The sequence below is a fragment of the Aquila chrysaetos genome, chromosome 6 (genome assembly GCF_900496995.4).
Source record: "Aquila chrysaetos chrysaetos chromosome 6, bAquChr1.4, whole genome shotgun sequence".
Classification (NCBI taxonomy): domain Eukaryota; kingdom Metazoa; phylum Chordata; class Aves; order Accipitriformes; family Accipitridae; genus Aquila; species Aquila chrysaetos.
The window spans coordinates 51,843,232-51,856,250 of NC_044009.1; the positions used below are offsets into that span (position 1 = coordinate 51,843,232).

The following is a 13,019-nucleotide window of genomic DNA, read 5'->3' on the forward strand; positions in this document are numbered from 1 at the left end:
ACAGTAAATATTTAAAAGGAAAAACTTCACAGCATGATGAGCAGACTTTTGCAAGTTGGCATAATAACAGAAGGAGAAGCAAACACCTCTAAGAAATACCTGTAAGAATTATCAAAGGGTCTTTGGGTCTCACACGCCAGAGCTGCAGCTACAACTGTGTGCAGGCATGGCATTTTGCTGATCTTGAGGCTCATTAGTGGAAACACAGCTGTTTTCTCCAGGAAATTGTCAGCCTCTTGATGTAATACTGACTTCGTGGGGGGGAAGCTGTTTTAATTACCACCTGGAAATACACAGCAAGTGTTTACAAGTTGCAATAGGCTCTCCCCTGGGGAAGAATACAGAGTTTTCTTAACTCTTTAGTGCTGTGACCCAGGTATTTATTTACTTCTGTTTGTGTTTGCGCAAAGCCTGGGAGTCGTGATGGATGTGCCTTGGGACTGGCTGATACAGAAGCAGCATAAATGTCAGTTGACATGAAGATAAGAACTCAAGAGTTGATCGGCTCAGGCTGAGGTGCTGAGCAAACCAGCTGCATCTCGCCTGCAAGGCCTCTGGCATGCTCATTTTTAACACTTTAGCTTGGTGGCACTCTCAGCATGAAGTATTCCTCCCTGAGCAAAACAGGTCAGGAGCGCAAACACCTGATTGGGAAGGTCCGTATCAGATACCAGGGCAAGTGCAAGCTCCAGGCACCTGAAACGCTCAGGAAACTAAATCATGCCTCACCTACGGTTGTATGTCTGGGATACTCCTCCAAGAGCTGAAAGAGATCTGCTAGACGTGCGAGGGTTTTGCTTTATCTCCAAGCACTGGGAAACTTGGAAGAATGCTAAGGAGGAACACATGTTAACCAGTCCACAATCCCAGCAAACACACTGTATGGAAACTGGAGACACAAGGACAGTTTTACACACTGACCTCTCTGACGCTGGATGCGTGTCGCAAGCAAGGGCTCTTGCAGGAGAGGCACCGCCAGCCCTTTGGTGCCTTCCTCTGCGTTCCCAACGGGACAGCAAAGCAGGCAGGTAAGTAGAGGCAAAAGACTTACCTAAAAATAAGCAACAAGAATCCAGAACTGTCTAAAATTTGTCCTCTATGCTGTTCATCTAGACACCCTGTACAGTAAGGAAGGCTGTGGATGCTATCTGTAGAGAGCACTGCATATCACCTGTCCCAAAGCGGGGTAAATGTTCCTTCAGAGGAGGCTGGCTATCCCCAACAACTATATAGTTAGTTCAGGCAGCTGACTTACTACTGGGCATCTAAGTTCTGGTAAGAAAAATATCATTCTTGAGGATCTCTTATTTCATTAGGTATTCAATATGCGATTCCCATGGCAGTACTGCAAGTCTGGAGGCTCTTCAAGGTTACCCACATTAAAAAACTGAGAGCATAACACAAAAAGCTAGAAATGTAACACGGGCCCCAAATCAGCAAGACTTTAAATACCTTCCACAGCGCCGAGGCTGACGACCTTGCACACCGAGTTCACCGCTGTGAACGTCTGGTACCCAAACAACCACAGCCCACAAAGAGAAGGGGTGGTGTGAAAGTTGGCCTTGTTTCTGCAGCATCACCGCCGCGCGCTCAGGAAAGCCAAGCACAGCTCTGGGGCGGTGCGTGTGCTTTTAACAGGAATGCAAAGTGGTGTGGGAAGAAGGAGCGGGAGCCAAGCAGCTGGCTTCAATTAATCATCAGCTCTGGTGGAGGCTGGGAGGATGACTCTGGGGTGGTGAGGACCAGACCTCATGGGTTGTGGAGAGGGATGGAGAGGAGGCGGGTGGCGTGGGCAGGCTGCGATGTGGCCGGGCAACCTCAGAGCGTGTTGGTTAGGCACGTCGGGGAGCAGCGATGGCGGGGGGGGACAGCTCTGCAAAAAGCGTCGAGCCAATAACTAGATAAATACAGTTATTTTGGTTTTGACTTCGGGAGAGTTTGGGGGAAGGTCGACAACTGTAGTTGTTATAAATACTGTTATGTTGTGGATTTTCTTAAGCTTTCCATCTTCAAGTTCTTTGTTTCTTTCCTCTGTAGCTGATTCACCCTCGGTTGCTAGCAGTGAGATAGAGTTCAGCTACATCAGCTAACAGCTCCACGTGTGGAAAAATACTCCAGCTGCTACCAAGAACAGCATTTATGACTGTGATTTTAAGTGTGTTTTTGGAAGCACAGGTAAAATCGTATCTATGTAAGGCTGTGCCCCCAGTTCCTGTCCCTTTTGCATCTAAATGAGGCCCCACCCCTGAAGGAACATCTCTTCTCTATGTAAATAACACCAAACTTCCCTAAAGGCCTGTCTCTACCCTATGTAAATAAAATCACAGCCCCTCCAGGCCTGTCAGTGCTAGGCATTAATGAGCCTGCAAAATCGTTTCTTCTCTCATTTGGTTTGGCAGTGCAGATGCTTAAGTCTCTCAATGTGTTATTCAGAAAGTTTGGAAAATGTAAAGTATGCCTGAGAGAAATGCCAAATCCCTTAACTCATGGGGGAAGTGTTCATATAACTTAGAGGGGGGAAAAACGCGCTGTGGTGTTTACTGTGTGTATTAAACTTTCCAGTTGTTAAGAACTGGCTGTATCTGCACAAGAGCTATCTGCTAATAAACAGAAGCACCCAGACAATGGTAAAAATGGCGAGTTTCTGCAAAGTAAGTCCCTGTGTGCAGGCCAGGCAGAGGACGTCTATTTGCAACACCAAGGAGAGATGTTGCTTTTATTATAATACTAGGAAAAAATTGTCAGAGTCCATGCCAAAATAGAAGTGAAGATTTTTAATTTTTTTTTAAGGGTGTCAATTGAAAATCAAACCCATGGCTGTATACCAGCACTGCCCACTGACTTCAGTCCCAGCCACGCCAAGAGGAGATGAGATGGGCTATTCTTATTTGCAGGAAGGGTTAAATTCCTCAATGCAGCGGTGGCTCCAAAGCCCTTGTACTTCGTGGGATCTGGAGGAGACCAGGAGCCCGAGAGCAGTGCAGGTAAGCCGGGATCCAAGCGCAGTCTCAGCGTAGTGGTAACGGGGTGGTCATCCCCACAGCTCACATGTGCACCAGAGTGATCTGCCCTGCATGGTGCCACGTTGTGCTCGCCTGATTCAGGGCTCTGTGGGCTGAAAGAATTATTTTTAACAAGAGATTAACTACAGCAGTGCTCAGGCTTCTGGTCATCTCAGCCATTTGTAACTTCGGTGTGAAATCAGTAAGTGCTCGATTTCCTTAACCCTTTTTATACAACCTTGAATGAAGGTGATGTAAAAGCACCTTGTGAGCGATGAAAGACTGGACGGGTCTACTCCCAACATCTGCTGCTCCGCTTCCACCAGCTAAGGGACAGAGCAGGACCTGCTTCTGGCATCTCCTTCCTCCAGCTGCACCCAGGCCGGACCCCAGCAGAGACTTTGGGATTTCAGCTCCAAAGCATCTGGCTCCCTCTTGTGCTCCCCGTGTTTATGGCAGGAGAAGTCGGATGGGACAAAGTCTGGAACCCACTGGGAGAGATGGTCCCCGCTCATCTCCTCATGTCCAGCCCGAGAAGCAGATCACATCAGTAGCTGTTAGTCCAGACCTGACCCACTATGGACCATCTCCGTATTCTGGTACCCCTGAGCTTCCCAGGAAATACCAAGCTGTTCCTGCAGCACAGCTAGGGAATAGGGTGTGCGGCTCCATATGCACTACGTGCAGCCTGCTGCTTATAGCTTGATCGGGGATGAGTTGTGACTGTCAGCCATGGCTTCTACCTTGGAGAAAATCCACCCTTCTTCTGCACAATTCGGTCCAAGCGACAGCACTGCCATCTGTACGTACCGCTCTCAGCATGCGATGTGTTTCCTCCTCCGCAGTGTCAGGAATTTAAGGAGTATGAAAGGATTTCACCTGTACAAAGATAATAGAACTTCATTTTTCCAGTATTTGATACAGCTTTTTTTCTAGTAAAGTACTCTGTGTAGCAGGTCCTGATCCATACTGTTCCTATTACAAAGGTGGTAGCAGTAACGAGTGAGAAAATCCACCTGAAAAATGGCTTTAATGCAATGCTCCAGCAGCAGTGGCCGCTGCCATTAGAGGTAGTATTTCTTTTTAACTGAGTTACTTTTAGGAGATTTCTTTAAAGGTCATTAATGGGTGTCAGGAGACAAAGGAAAGCTGTGTTAGGTGAAGCGGAAAAAGGGACTTGTTTTCCAGCAGATGTTCTGCAACTATCTATAGCCAAGGAAAAAGTAAGTACAACCAGACCGGGCTCTGTCAATTCTGAGGTTTTGCAGTTTTGACTCAGTTTTTCTGTTTTGTTTTGGTTTTTAAATCATAATTAAAATTAATCTTTTTTTTTTTTTTTCTCTTAGCCAAGTTGTCTGGTTATCTTCAGGCAGCCTGCTGCAGAAATCAGGGAAGATTCCCATCTTCTAATGGTAGGTGAAAATGGTAAAGTATCTACACGTGATTTCACTGCTCTTAGTTTAAAAGAGAGGGATGGAAAAGGTCCTTTCATCAGTAACAGCAGCAGATTGAAGGGTAGAAGCCCCAAGGACAAGAAATGAGTTATTTTGAATTAAATTGGATAGAAGCCACGCATCCTGTAAACACCCACCAGCCACACTAAATGCAAGGGAAGAAGTCACCCCTGAAATGTTGTGCAATGGAGAAGGAATTTCCCCAGCATTAGCTTGGCCCTGCTCTACAGCTGCTGTTCTCTTGCACAAGATGTGCAACAAAACAGGAACGTGTGTGTGTTTATGGGAGCCTCTCGAGAGCCGAACCGGAGCCAAGCGAGAGCCTCAGCTCCTCCGGATACACAGACTGCTGAATTAATCTCCTCTCTCCTGGTGGGAGTACGTCCCCATCCGACCCCAGTGGGCTGCAGGTACTGACTCACCGACCACCCTGAGCTCACCCTCAGCTGATGACTATTGTCTGTTTTCATCTGGATTTTATTCTTCCAAGTCTCCAGTGTGGCCAGATGAAGATGTAAGCCTAAAAGTTGTCTTAAAAAAAAAAAAAAAAAAAAGTAGGAAAAGTAAATAGCGTTACTAGCAAATAACTCGTTCTTTAAGCAAGATATGTGGCTCCAAAAGTAGCAAGTACTTCTTCCTTAGGAAAATGTCACTCTGGCATTGCAATCTTTCAGGAGACATGACAGGTCTTTTGTACTATGTGCTTTTTTAACAAATGCACAGAGAAAGTTTCAATGCAACTCAAAGGTGGCAGAGGCAGTTTTGATGACAACAATTAAACTTGCAGGAAGGGCTTTTCTCCTAATGGAAGAACCTCCTTCCCGTAGGAATTGAATACATCTTTTACACTGCATAATTAGAGGCACAGGTACAATGGGGAGTAAAGGAGGCTTTGTCCTCCCTTTGCCACGCCAGAGCAGCGCTTTGTGTCAGCGATGGCGAAAGGACTCCAGTAAATCATTCTTCCTCCATCCACCTCCCCCATCCCCTCTGGTCAACAAGGAGATTGCTTTTGCCTCCAAATTGTATAATATTTTCCTGCTAAGGGATGTCAAATTATCTCTCAAATCCTCAGGATTTCAGGCGACAGAAAATGGTGTTTACCCCACTAACTGTAGTGGGGTGCTGCCAGGAACTGGGCTCAGATTCTGCTGCTGTTTGTGACCCGTTTTTTATTTTTTATCCTCCTTTGTCAGTAGGAGTTGTGCATTAAGTGAAAATTAGGCTTTGTATTTTTACAATGTGAACTGTTATGTATTCCCTTCTGGTGTAGGGCAGCAAGCGTCGGCACAGCAATGAGGATAAATATTTTGTTGAGGTCCCATGAGCAAATTATCTTGTCAAATTAAAAGTGCAAACCTGATGCTGAGAATACTGAGTCAGCAGCGATGGTTTAGATCTAGGAATAACATCTGATATGGTTTCCCAGATATCTTCCAATATACACAAATACAAAATGCCTTTGTCAAGTGGAGTTTAATAGATAGAGCAGTGCTTTGCTTGCCATAAAAATAACTGTGCGAACGGGAGCTGGCAAGTCTCTTACCACACCTAATACTGATTTGTTTTGTTGTATTTGTTTAAGTATTCATGGTAATGACAAAATTGGACTTTCTTTTTTTGCTAAACATCTATTGTTTTCCATGGCATCCGCATCGCGAAGGAAGGAACAAATACGTGTTTCACTTATGATGTTATTCTCCTGAAATGCTGTTTATATTTTACAGCAAACACTAGTCTACTCTGGTGAATCACAGCTTTTTTTTCCTGCTACAGAAAGCAGGTTCCTCTGTGGGGTTACATCTTAGAGCAGCTCAGTCACAGGCCATACGTGCCACAGCCTCTCTACTATCACTAGTAAAGACCCTGCGCTTGCACAGCTACAAGGACCCATCAAAGGTGACAAAGGTGGGGTGTTTCTGGCCAATGCCACTGCAAATCCGACATGAAAATTAGCCCTGGAAAGCCTGGAGCGTAACAATAGCTACTATTTACTAATCCACCCCAGACCCAGATCCCTATTTGCTAGGCACTCCATAAACAAAACAACCAAGGCAAAGCTCTTTTTGTCTAAAGAAATGACATCCTCGGTATGAGACCAGAGACAGCAGATGGGAGAGCTCCGGGAAACAATGAGACAATGCTGGCTGGCGGGGGAGAAACGGCCCCAGCACTCGCAGCCGAGCACTGCCAAGGACGTGGTGGCAAAGGGGAGTTCGGCGAGTGAATCAGAAGAGGAGCTGTTAGAACTGAACCAGGATTCAACAATAAAATTTTATTCAACTGTGATGTTTTCAAGACTTTAAGATCTTGACTGAAACTCGTTCAGTAAAAACCATCTTGCTTGCCAGGCAGTGAGACCTGAATGACCCCTGTGCCCATGCTGCAAACCATTCTGTTGTCAAGCTTGACTCAAAAAGCGACGCTCAGCCAGTAGTAACCAGTCAGGATTCAAACTAACAGCAGTGCCACCAGTTTAGCAGTCTGGCCCTAAACATTTATTGAAGTGAATAGGAAATCCTAATGCTATGAATCAGAAAAAAATGAGGCTCTTCAGAAAAGAGAAGGGAAGACCAATCAGGACACTAGAAGAGAGCACTAATTTCATTAAAGGATTATCCTTCATAGAGGATTTTCTCTTTTACAAGGTTGAAAAACTTCCCGTCTTTGCTTAAGCTGCATGGGGAGTACCCAAAACAGCCGGGCGCTGGAGAGCTGTCTGCGCTCCGTGGGGAGCAGCGGAGCGGCTCTTCCAGGGCCTGACTCCGGCTGTCCGCCTTCAGCCCCATCCCTGACCCCCCCTTGGTGAACCTACTGGCTACAGGGGAACTTGGAAGAGATTAAGCCTTTAAATACTACTCCCCTCCTTCCAGTTCAGCAAAGTACTTAAGCTCATCACCTTTCCACTTTTGACGGTATATTTTAATACACAGCATTGGCACTAGTTTAACAACTTTCTCTTTCGTGGGCATAATTGCAATGGATAATCAGTCATGACAAGAAAATGCCTAAAGCATTTCTTGGGCTGTAGGTCTGGGCTTCCAATCAAAAGTCTGGGGGTTGGTTAAAAGAACACGGACACGGTATTTTGTAGAACTAATTTCTTTAATGGCATAAAAACTTAAAACTTTTACTGCACATAAGGCAAAAGAGACGGTGCTCTGTATGTTTTGACAAAGTATTCCAAACACACCGATATCACAAAATAAAAGTTGTTTTCTAAATTGGTTTTATAAAAAGCCTAAATTAGGATAGGCATTTGGACTCCTGTAGTGGATATAGAAACAGATTTGCAAAACAGAATCTGATTCAAAAGTCTAAATGCCCCAAGATTTTCACATCAAAACTTTGGATACATTTTCATGTCTAAATAACATGCTGTCAAGGGATGCTGCAGATGCTGTTACAGCTGGGAAAAAAAAAACATTATTGCTCCTATGAAAACAAACTCACTTATTTTCTACTGTCAAGAACTTCCAATGCCTTCCTCTAAGGTCCTTCTCAGGACGTGGCAAGCCTGTAAATTTAATAAGCATGCCATCCCTTCAAGTGTCAAAGCTCTATCTTCTTCATGTACCTCAATGACAAGAACTTCCTTCTGCAGATAAAGGCAACAGAAAAAGGCCACCATTCCTGTTTCCACTGGTCATCTTGCACAAAGAAACACTAACTCAATGCAGTATTTCATATCAGGTTGACTCACCCAGCTTTGTCAGCCTGACTTCTTATGCTAATGAGAACTCTCTAAAAAATGTTCTTTTCTCATCACATGTTCCCTGACAGCAAGACAGAATGAGTGTACATGTGCCCAAAATGCAGCTAACAGAAGCAAAAAAATGGCTGTATCTGGACAGGAGAGGCCTAATTTCTTCAGACTCTAAGCTCACAAGAGATGAGATGCAGTGACAGATCTGCAGTGACATAGAGGTGCACAGGTTACACCAGTACAGTCTGGTGCTGGAGAAGCACAATGTGTAAACAACATGAACACTAACTTTCTACCTTGTTTGAAACAGGCTCTGAATCTTATTGCTCACTTTCTTTGTAAATTCAAAAATTTCAGCAGGATTTCCTACAATATCAATGTGAGTATCATAAGGAATGATCAAAACATGAGGGTAATAGGGTTTTAGATTTTCACATGCCCATTTATATCTCTGCTTCTCACCTCTGGTGTGCTCCTGAAAGTAGATCCTTTCTTTACGTAAAGTGTTATGGAGTTTTATAGACTGATTTTCAATTTTCTCTTTGACTTTTAATACCTGTCCAGCATCAGACCTATTTCCAATATTCTTAATGTATACTGTAGTTATATCACCATCAGTGACATCAGAAATTACAACATTGTCATTTACTAGGAATGTCCTGGAAAAAAAGTACTTCATGTAGTGATATATATCTGTGTCGAGAACAACCACTTGTTTTTCCCCATCTGCACCATCAACAAAATTACTTGTCTCTGTGGTAAGTCTCTGTTGCTGTAGCCTCCTCCTTGGTCTCTGATGGGTCTTGCTTTCTTCTCTTTTGTCCTTCTCTGAAAGGGATTTTGCTTTTAGTAAGAGAAAGTCTCTTAGCAATTTGATTGCTGGAAATGACCCTTGAACAGAAATATGCCCATTGGATTGCAAAGGACCAAAGCTTAAAGCTGTGCTCTTCTTTTTAATTTCTTGTATCAGATCTTCTAAAACAAACTGATCTTTGAAAATAGACATATCGAGGACAGATGTGACAGAGCTGAAGACCTAGAATTTTGAATTAGAAAAGTTAAGTAATGGTTAACATAGTAATGGAAGTACAACTAGATAAGTTATGAATGAGCTTACGTTTTCACAGTAACGGGTTACTTTCAGCGGATAGTATCTGGACAGCCTCTTGTCTTCTAGTCGATGTTCATCCTTCTTTAGAACACTCTCTACAACTAAAGAGAAAGCCAGATTCACTTGCTGCGCAGTAAGATAACGCGTCATTGCCAGTCTGATGGCAGAACACTTCACGGGTGTTTTTCTCTTGATGCTTTCCCTCACAATCTTCCATACATACACACAGGTGATTCAATATTCTTGCCTAATATTCTATGTATTAGTCGAAATTGTTCAGAGAGAGACAGAAGCCTGTCGTCTTAGAACATTAATTGGCAGAGATTTATTCTGAAAAGCCTGACTACAAAAATCATATCTGTTATGCATGGTATAAATTTATTCCTAAAAACAAACATAACAAAACGCTTTGCACGAAGCCTGTTCAGAGTCACGACTTCGATGAACAGAAATAGAATCCTAAAACTTTGACTGACTAAAAGAGAGGTGTTAGTCTCCCAGTTCTATAAAACCCTAGTACCAGTAAACAATTTAAAATAATTTGGTTTAGGGTTAACATTCTAGGGCTAATTCTTTGGGGGATGGCTGTATTTACTATAGTACATTAATCTAAATACCTTCCTGATCTTCAAAAGTTACATATGCAACGCCTTTTCTCCTTGTTGGATACATTACTTCTTCCACATCTCCTCCGTTGTTCTTCAACATTTGGAAATGAATCATCAGTATGTCAGTCATGACATCATTGTGCAGAAGGCCATCTGGAACACCAGTGATGACAACTGTCCTTGCTGATTTAGCAGCTTGTGCTGTTGCCTGCGCACAGAGACATGGCACACTTGTAAATGCGAGGAGTACCGGTGACCTCCCGTAGAGGTTACCCAGATTCACCCTGACTGCTGAAATGACTCCCCTTCCTTTTGCACAGTCAACATGCATGTTTAGTAGGTAATTAAGAAGACTGCTGAAATCAGATTTCAGTGAATGCCAGACCCCCTCAGGCACCTTTACATTACTGCAGTAAAAAATGGCCTGACTCTTAAGTGTAATTTACACCCTCTCAATATTTTCTTTCCTTAAAGCGGTAAAAATTAGAACTAAATTTAACAGTTTCTCAAATGAAAGGTCCGGTGTCACACTGATCAGGTTGTTTCCTCCGATTCTAATATTCAAAATTTGAAGAGAATGAAAAATTGCACGTACTGTTCAGTAAGGATTTTCTTTTCAGAGTGGAAGGGTCAGATTCAGACTGTCCTTACTTGTCAAATTCGTGAGAGCTGGGATCTAGGGTTGTGCTCTGACTCATCTCTCTCCACTTATTAAATGGATAACCTTGTTAAATTGGAAGAACATAATCCCAGCCATCTGAGACTCGCAGTGTGTAAAACAACTAACTACACACATGATTTTCATCACAGCCAAACCTCCCAATGCTGCAAACATGAAATCCATCCTAAATAGGATTTGCATTCATGTCTTGTTAAGAAAAGCATATTTTCTTTCCGTTCTTACTACACAGACATAAACAGTCATATTTCATTGGGAATATCATGGCAAAATTACTGTAAATGGTGGAACACCGAGTAAATTTTGTAACAGTTCATTGACTTTTTGGAAGAAAGAAAATAATGTAGTATGTCTGCATGGCAGCGTTCATGGGAACGAACTGTCAATAACTTCAGAGCGACTGTACTCGAGGTCAGTCACTCCATCTAAATTCTTTAGGCTTCCCTTACAAAGTTTCTTCTGGACCTGGGCTGCATAAAACATTAGGGCCAGCACAGCAGTTACAAAGCCTACAGAATGTGCCGCCGGGGGCGAATGCTTCGTTGACGTGCGTCGAAAGCCTTGTGGACCACCACCGCAGTGTTTCTGAAGGGAGTGAGGAGACAGATTAAATGAGACTGTGCAACCATGCAAGCTTTTAATTCATGAAGACGTAAGGCCTTTTTTTATCACCCATCAAATTTAAAGAGCCAGGAGCTTTAATTATATTAGGCAATTATTTTGGTGGTAATGTTCGTGTGAAAGGAAGTTTCTGCACTAATGAGACAACATGAAGAGAATATAAACAGGGTGCTTCCAAGATTGACGGAGCTTTATGCAGGACTTTCTCACGCTTCACACAGCCGATGCGGCCCGTGCACGAGCGGGAGCACTCAGCTGCCAGACAGCATCTCGCACCTTGCCAGCTGGTATTTTGGAACAACACCCATGCCTGCTATTGGGGTTAGACAAAAAAAAAAAACCACGAACGTACAGTTCGTTTTGAGCTGAATCACTTGTAAGACAAGCCAGCGTTCGGTGGCCGCTGCCAGGCAGATAACGCGGAGCCGCCGAAGGCCAGGCCGCGCGTTTTGCCGTTTCTTGGCCAATCTGCTACGCGGGTCGACGCTGGCGGGAGGTCGGATGTGAAGACTTACCTGTAGACCCCGCCGGTTCTCAGTGTTATTAAAAAACAGAAACGTTATCCCTGCTGAGGGGGGGGAATCAGACCCGTTGCTACCACTAACTGACTGGAGGGCCAGGGCAGCAGGCCGCGGCAGAGCGCTGCTGTCGGAGCGCCCGGTATTTATTTATTTCTTCGGCGCGGGGACCGAGGGCGAGGCGGCCACGATTCGCTCCCTTCGTTCGCCTCGCCGCTGCTTTTAACTCTCCGCGGTTTCTAAGGAGCGGTGCGAGGCGAAGGCCCCTCTTCCCGCCCCGCCTGGCGGGACCCACCCGCAGGCCCGGGTCGCTCCCCTGTGAGGGGAGCTCCGGCGGCGGGAACCGGCCGGCGGGAAGGCCCGGGCTCTCCCCCGGCCTCACGGCGGCGCAGCCGCCATTCCCCGGAACCTCCCGGCGGGAACCGGCCCTTCCCCTGGGGCGGCGGGTCGGCGACCCTCCCCTCACGGCCCTGCTCGCCCCCCGGCCGCAGGCACTTGCCATGGCTGCCGCCGGCGTCCCGGGGAGCGGGCGGAGAGGGGCTGCCCGCCTTTCCCCCCCCGCCCCGCCTCGCCTCTTTCCGCCGCGGGGAGACTCGGCGAGGAGCGGGCGGGCTCGTCCTGCCCCGGCCCGGCGGTGAAACCGAAAGAGAAACGGCGGGGCCCGGAGCCCCGCGGCGGGAGGGGGAGACGGGACGGGGCACCTCCTCCTCCTCCGCGCCGCCCCGCGGGGACGGTCTTGGAAGAAGCAATACCCCCGATTTTTATTCACATTTCGTGGCAGGAACCCTCCCCGGCTCGGCAAAGGCAACGTACCCTGGCTAGCCCACCGCCTCCCGGTGCCCCCTCGGCGTCTCCCCGGCGGCTGTACCCGTCCCGTCCCCAGGCCAGGGCTGGCTGGAGGAGGCGAGACTCGAGGTTTGGCTCACGGTGGAAGCTGCGGCGATGAAAACGTGAAGTATTTGTATGTAGTGCGGGCATAAAAAAAGGTCACGGCTGTTCTCCAAGCTGCCAGTCAAAGGTGACTTCACCCCAGTAGGTGGGGGGGGGGAAAGGGCATTGCCATTCATAGGAACATCGCCTGAATTCTGTATTCTTGGTTTTCATCGTTAAAACTGTTGTCCGGCCTTTATGCGGCACCGCTATTGCTTTAAACGGTACAATCAATTCGTCAGAGAGGACACCGAGACGCTCACAAATACTGTCTTAAAAAGTTGCTTCAAATCTCACCTTGATTTTATATACTTAAAACCTGTAGCTTCTCACTACTCCCGCACACTGTGATACCTTATGAGAATTTTAAACCTTTTCTTTCTTAAAGCT

The 13,019-nt window shown here is 45.7% G+C and overlaps 1 protein-coding gene across 9 annotated transcripts; it reads right to left on the reverse strand.

Annotated features, from left to right (window-relative positions):
• Nucleotides 1-7,547: 7,547 nt before the first annotated feature.
• RBM43 (RNA binding motif protein 43) lies at nt 7,548-12,735 on the reverse strand. Of its 9 annotated transcripts, none has more exons than XM_041124265.1 (5): nt 12,513-12,735; nt 9,891-10,089; nt 9,280-9,374; nt 8,625-9,198; nt 7,548-8,528 (listed from the first exon to the last, which is right to left on the reverse strand). In XM_041124265.1, exons 1-5 carry the CDS (start codon nt 12,675-12,677, stop codon nt 8,455-8,457), a joined length of 1,107 nt encoding a protein of 368 aa, XP_040980199.1. In that variant the 5' UTR covers nt 12,678-12,735; the 3' UTR covers nt 7,548-8,454. The 9 variants fall into 9 exon arrangements, with proteins under 9 accessions (XP_040980199.1, XP_029874029.1, XP_029874030.1 ...); XM_030018169.2 differs by adding an exon at nt 12,199-12,232 and having other exon boundaries at nt 7,548-9,198; nt 12,311-12,529; XM_030018170.2 differs by adding an exon at nt 12,199-12,215 and having other exon boundaries at nt 7,548-9,198; nt 12,288-12,529.
• Between the last annotated feature and the right edge of the window lie 284 nt (nt 12,736-13,019).

What these genes read in the sequence shown, in the direction of transcription:
- RBM43 (XM_030018166.2), bottom strand. Translation starts at nt 12,677, where the DNA reads ATGCCCGCACTACATACAAATACTTCACGTTTTCATCGCCGCAGCTTC. An exon ending in AACTTTTGAAGATCAGGAAG is followed by an intron (nt 9,375 to 9,890) that starts GTATTTAGATTA and finishes CTTTCTCTTTAG; the next exon opens with TTGTAGAGAGTGTTCTAAAG. An exon ending in TAACCCGTTACTGTGAAAAC is followed by an intron (nt 9,199 to 9,279) that starts GTAAGCTCATTC and finishes TCAAAATTCTAG; the next exon opens with GTCTTCAGCTCTGTCACATC.